General features: G+C 33.9%; 1 protein-coding gene across 1 annotated transcript; it reads right to left on the bottom strand.

Moving 5' to 3' along the window:
• Positions 1–416: 416 nt before the first annotated feature.
• On the bottom strand, positions 417–3,596 carry LOC112750254 (uncharacterized). Its single transcript, XM_025798886.3, has 5 exons — positions 2,906–3,596; positions 1,488–1,587; positions 1,248–1,383; positions 883–978; positions 417–798 (listed from the first exon to the last, which is right to left on the bottom strand). The coding sequence occupies exons 1-5, from the start codon at positions 3,309–3,311 to the stop codon at positions 661–663; spliced, it is 876 nt and encodes a 291-aa protein (XP_025654671.1). The 5' UTR covers positions 3,312–3,596; the 3' UTR covers positions 417–660.
• Between the last annotated feature and the right edge of the window lie 891 nt (positions 3,597–4,487).

Genomic DNA, 4,487 nt, shown 5'->3' with positions numbered 1-4,487 from the left:
CAGTTAAGGTTCTACATACCAGGTGGACCCTATGAGGTCAGACACGGTAAAGCGAATTTGACGTACATAAGCTGGTCTAATTTTAAATTAGAAATAATTATAAACAAAAAAAAATTCTATATTTTTCAAGTTACAGTTTTGTATTATTTAACTAAAATTTTAGCGGTTTTCATGTTTTTCGTAAAAATTATTTTGTATCAATACTAAAAGATGAAAAATAAAAGAGAGTAGGCTGGTCGAGAGAAAGAAAAAGAGATCGATGATGAAGAAATCGAACGAAAAACAACAATAATTAAAAGCAGGATTAGCAGAAAAAGAAGATGCAACGACAGAACAACAAGATGAAAAAGAAACAATAACATCAAGAGAAGTATATAATTTTCACGTGCTGAGTATTGTAAATGCGTTTTGTCGTATACGTGTAACATAACCGTACATGCTATATATATTCTTTTCAATTATAATCAAGAAATCAATTTCTTTTACAGTTTTACTAAGCTCTAATAATAATTTTGTACATTTTTTTTCGTGGCTTTAATAATTTTATACATCTTATCATTTTTCTTTTTCTTTTTTCTTTCCCTATCGGGAGCCTAAGAAACTTAGCATAATGTATGCTTCCCTGCCAATGCCATTTATCACAAAAGGGAACTTTAATTTTCATATCGAGTCATCCTGGTCTTCAAGTGACCGTTTCCGAGCTCGCAGATTGAGCTGAAGGCTTTCGGGTAGTGGAGGTGTCCTCCCTCTGCGGAATAAAACTGCAAGAGCCCTCATTTTCTGGCAAAGATCAAATATCTGCAAGATGGACATTGCAGACGTTATGGTTTGGAAGTTATTTAAGTAGCACAGATGGAAAATAACAATGTTAGTTTTCTTTACCGATGAGGCTTCTATCTCAGCAACACCCTCACAACCTTGACCACCTCCTTGTAGCAAGTCACAGTACTTTACTGCTTCATTTTCATCTTCAAATACCTGCAAACATATTGTGAAGTTGTAAGCAATTAAACCATTCTAATGACTGAAAAGTTGCAATAAATACGCAGTATCTTACAAACAAGACCTACTCAAGGTGTTTTATATGCAGCAGCAAAAGAATCATCATATTACCATTTAATCAAAATAAAATGGTAGAGCATAAAGTTAGAATTTGTTGGAAATTCACATTACTAAATGTTCACAACGACACAATACTTTGATAATTATAAATTTAACCGTGGTGATGCATTTGTATGAATATATACCAGCACTCCCTCTCTAATATCTTCCACAAGCATTTGAAACTTTGTCCCTCCCCTTGCTTGTTTGGACTGATTCCCAAGTCCAGATCTCCAGTTGCCTCCTTTGGAAAATAATAAGCCAAGCTCTCTCTCAACCTCACTGTTAGAGATTAAGAAAAAGAAAGAGAAAAAAAATCTCAGGTAGGAAATATGGTGTATACTACTAAGGAGGGGTGAAAAAGCAAGCATAAAAGTTGATCAAACCTTCTATTTCTTCGGGTTTTCATTGTCCACAATTGATTTTCCTTTTGCGTTAGTACATAAACAGGCTTTGAAGTTTCTCTCCAAGGGTTGGAATCTAATACTGTTAAAATGAACGAAAGGAACAAACAAAATATTAATAATGCTTTACTTGCCATATAAACCTTCAATTTTCTATGACAATCTCCCTATCCACCTACACACATGGGTACACCCAACACGGACACGGGCATATTAATCTATCCAAAAATGCGTGCAACACAACCAGCACTATGTACAACACAGGCAACCACAGCATATTTAAACATGCAGCAAGGTAGTGTAAATCATTTACTTTTGGTTTTGGAGAGGAAGAGACGGAAAGAAAAGGGTTTGAAGAGTAACATGAAGTCCTCTTTACTCTTGAAACCCTTCCTTTCCATCCCTTCCCCTTCCAAACTCCAACTCGCAAACACACCCTAAAGCAACGCTCCACTGTTGTATGTTTAAAACAACAATCAAGTCTGGCCTAACTAGATCGGATCAGTTACTCGCATGGATCAGACTATTCCGCAACACATCATACAGTTATATTTGCCATGATGGAAAACCCCTATAGAAGCCTGCAGTACACTATTTTGGTGGTTTTGGTTTGAGATGAACACTGAACTTCATCAATGACTAATTTTTGCTGCTAACCCTCTGATTTTTCCATAATCCTCTCCAAAGGGATCCACTTTGTTGAACAATAAAAAAAAAAAAGATAGGAAAGCTTAGCATAGTTGATGGTCACATCCTTGTTGTTTTGTTCATCCTTTTTGTATATAACTATCTTCTGCTCTTCCCTTCTTTCTTTCTTCGGATGAGCCTTGACAGAAATGTAAGGTCATTCGTTGTGTCCTAGATCATGCATTTAAATCCTAGAAAAGTATCTCAATTCTTCACACAGGGGACTAGAGATGTTAGGCTATGGTATGTACATCAATTATGTTCAGAGACCACTAGACTGAGCATCATGCAATGGACCACCTTTCTCCTTTTTCTTTCTCTTATCAAAAGAGCACAAACAGCAATAAGTACCATAATTGGTATAGTGATGTATCATCAAGGGCACAGAACATTCATGTACCCAAGCAAACAAAATCAAATAACTTTCCTAAGGTTTCGGGTTTTATTTTTCCCTCAAGGGTTGAAACCACTAGTAGTCATTTCTATTCAAGCATTTCAAATTCTGTAAGTGGTATGCCTCTCCAAAACTGGCAGCTCTAATCAATTTTTTTTAACCAAAAATTAGGGACAGCTACTCAGCAGGTACTTCAACTAAACTACTTTCCTTTTATCAGAGCAAGTCCAAATTTCCCTAACATCTAAATAAACCCTAAAATTAGAGAAAGAGAGAGAGGGGGGGGGGGGGGGACGACATCAGAATAAGGAAAACGCACCATCGTAGCTACTGGTATCGAAGGATTGTTGGAGATGCCTGCGCATGTCGTAAGCGCGAGACGAGACACGCTTGACGAACTCGTCGGAGGTTCCAGGGATGGTCCCGTCCATATGAAGCGCCCTCTCAACCTCCTCCTCTTCATCGTATCCACCGTCGTTTTTGCTTCCCTTAACGTCGTCGGCACCGCCAGCGCTGCACGAGACGTCGTTTAAGCCTCTCGTGGTCCTTCTTGTTCTTCTTCTGATGAAGCTGATGCTGAAGAGTTTGGAGAAAGACGTCGAGGAAGAGAGAAGACTGGGAGGGAGAGGGGCGCGTGAGAAGAGTGCAAGGTGGCGCGTGTGGCGGTTGAAAGGATTTGGTGGAGGGAGCACCATGGAAGGGGAGACAGTGGAGAGGGAATCCATCGCTCGCGTGTTGACGCGTGATGGGAATGATGGAAGAGAAGAAGGAGGAAGCTGGTGGAGGCGCGCAAGGAAGAGCCGGAGAAGAAGAAAACTAAAGAAGAAAGTAGAAACTAGGGAAGAAACTATAGAAGAAACAAGGCATCTGATTTTATTGTTTTTACGGCGGTATCGATTAAAGTTATTAAATTATAATTTTAATGTATTTTAAAAAAAATTATATTTGTAAAGAATGTTTTTCTTCAAAACTTTCAAAAAAAAATAAAGAATCGAAAAAATTCAAAATATAAGTCTTAGAAAGAGATAAAAACTAATCTATCTCCTTAATACACTAGAAGCCTAAACTTAGATTTTTCTCGAACTAATAAAAATGAGGTGTCAATTTTTTATGAATTTATTTTTTATTTAAGATAAAAATACTATTCTCTCTTCCAAATTTATTTTAGAAAAATATTTTTATTATAATTATATTACAATTAACATTTAATGAATAATGTTAATTTAGGAAAATATCTTTATTATAATTATATAAAATCAATATTTATTACATTATTATGCCAGCAAGCTATAACTCAAATAACATAGTTTCCTCATACTCATTTAGAAGTTGCGGGTTCGAGTCTTTCTATCTTTGGTAAAAGAAAAATATTTATTGCATTATCAACTAATAAAAATGATGTGTCAATTCTTCATAAATTCATTTTCCCTCCAAAATAAAAGTATTACTCTCTCTTTTAAATTTATTTTAGAAAATTATATTTATTATAATTATATTATAATATTATAATTATATATTACAATTAGTATTTAATGAATAATACATGATTATACTAATTTAAAAAATATTTTTATTCTAATTATATAAATTTAATATTTAATGCATTATTAAACTAATTATCAATCGAAAATATTTTTAATCATTTTAATTATATAGATACAATTCTAATTCTCATTCATTATAGAATAATTTTATTAATGGCAAGTTGTTATGTTAATAATGACCAATTTATATTAATAATAATAATAATAATAATAATAATAATAATAATAATAATAGATACCAATAATTAAATGTTAAAATAATTGCCAAACATTGTATACCTAACTTCAATTAGTTAATAAATTTAATTTTAGTTGTTATGTTTTATTTTCTAGGTAATTATGTTAATACATCAAATA

This window comes from Arachis hypogaea, chromosome 15, assembly GCF_003086295.3.
Source record: "Arachis hypogaea cultivar Tifrunner chromosome 15, arahy.Tifrunner.gnm2.J5K5, whole genome shotgun sequence".
Lineage (NCBI taxonomy): Eukaryota > Viridiplantae > Streptophyta > Magnoliopsida > Fabales > Fabaceae > Arachis > Arachis hypogaea.
The sequence above is the reverse complement of the archived record's forward strand: the minus strand, read 5'-3'. Positions and strand labels throughout refer to the sequence as shown.

What these genes read in the sequence shown, in the direction of transcription:
- LOC112750254 (XM_025798886.3), bottom strand. Translation starts at nt 3,311, where the DNA reads ATGGATTCCCTCTCCACTGTCTCCCCTTCCATGGTGCTCCCTCCACCA. An exon ending in ATATTAGAGAGGGAGTGCTG is followed by an intron (nt 979 to 1,247) that starts GTATATATTCAT and finishes ATATGTTTGCAG; the next exon opens with GTATTTGAAGATGAAAATGA. An exon ending in CTGAGATAGAAGCCTCATCG is followed by an intron (nt 799 to 882) that starts GTAAAGAAAACT and finishes TCCATCTTGCAG; the next exon opens with ATATTTGATCTTTGCCAGAA.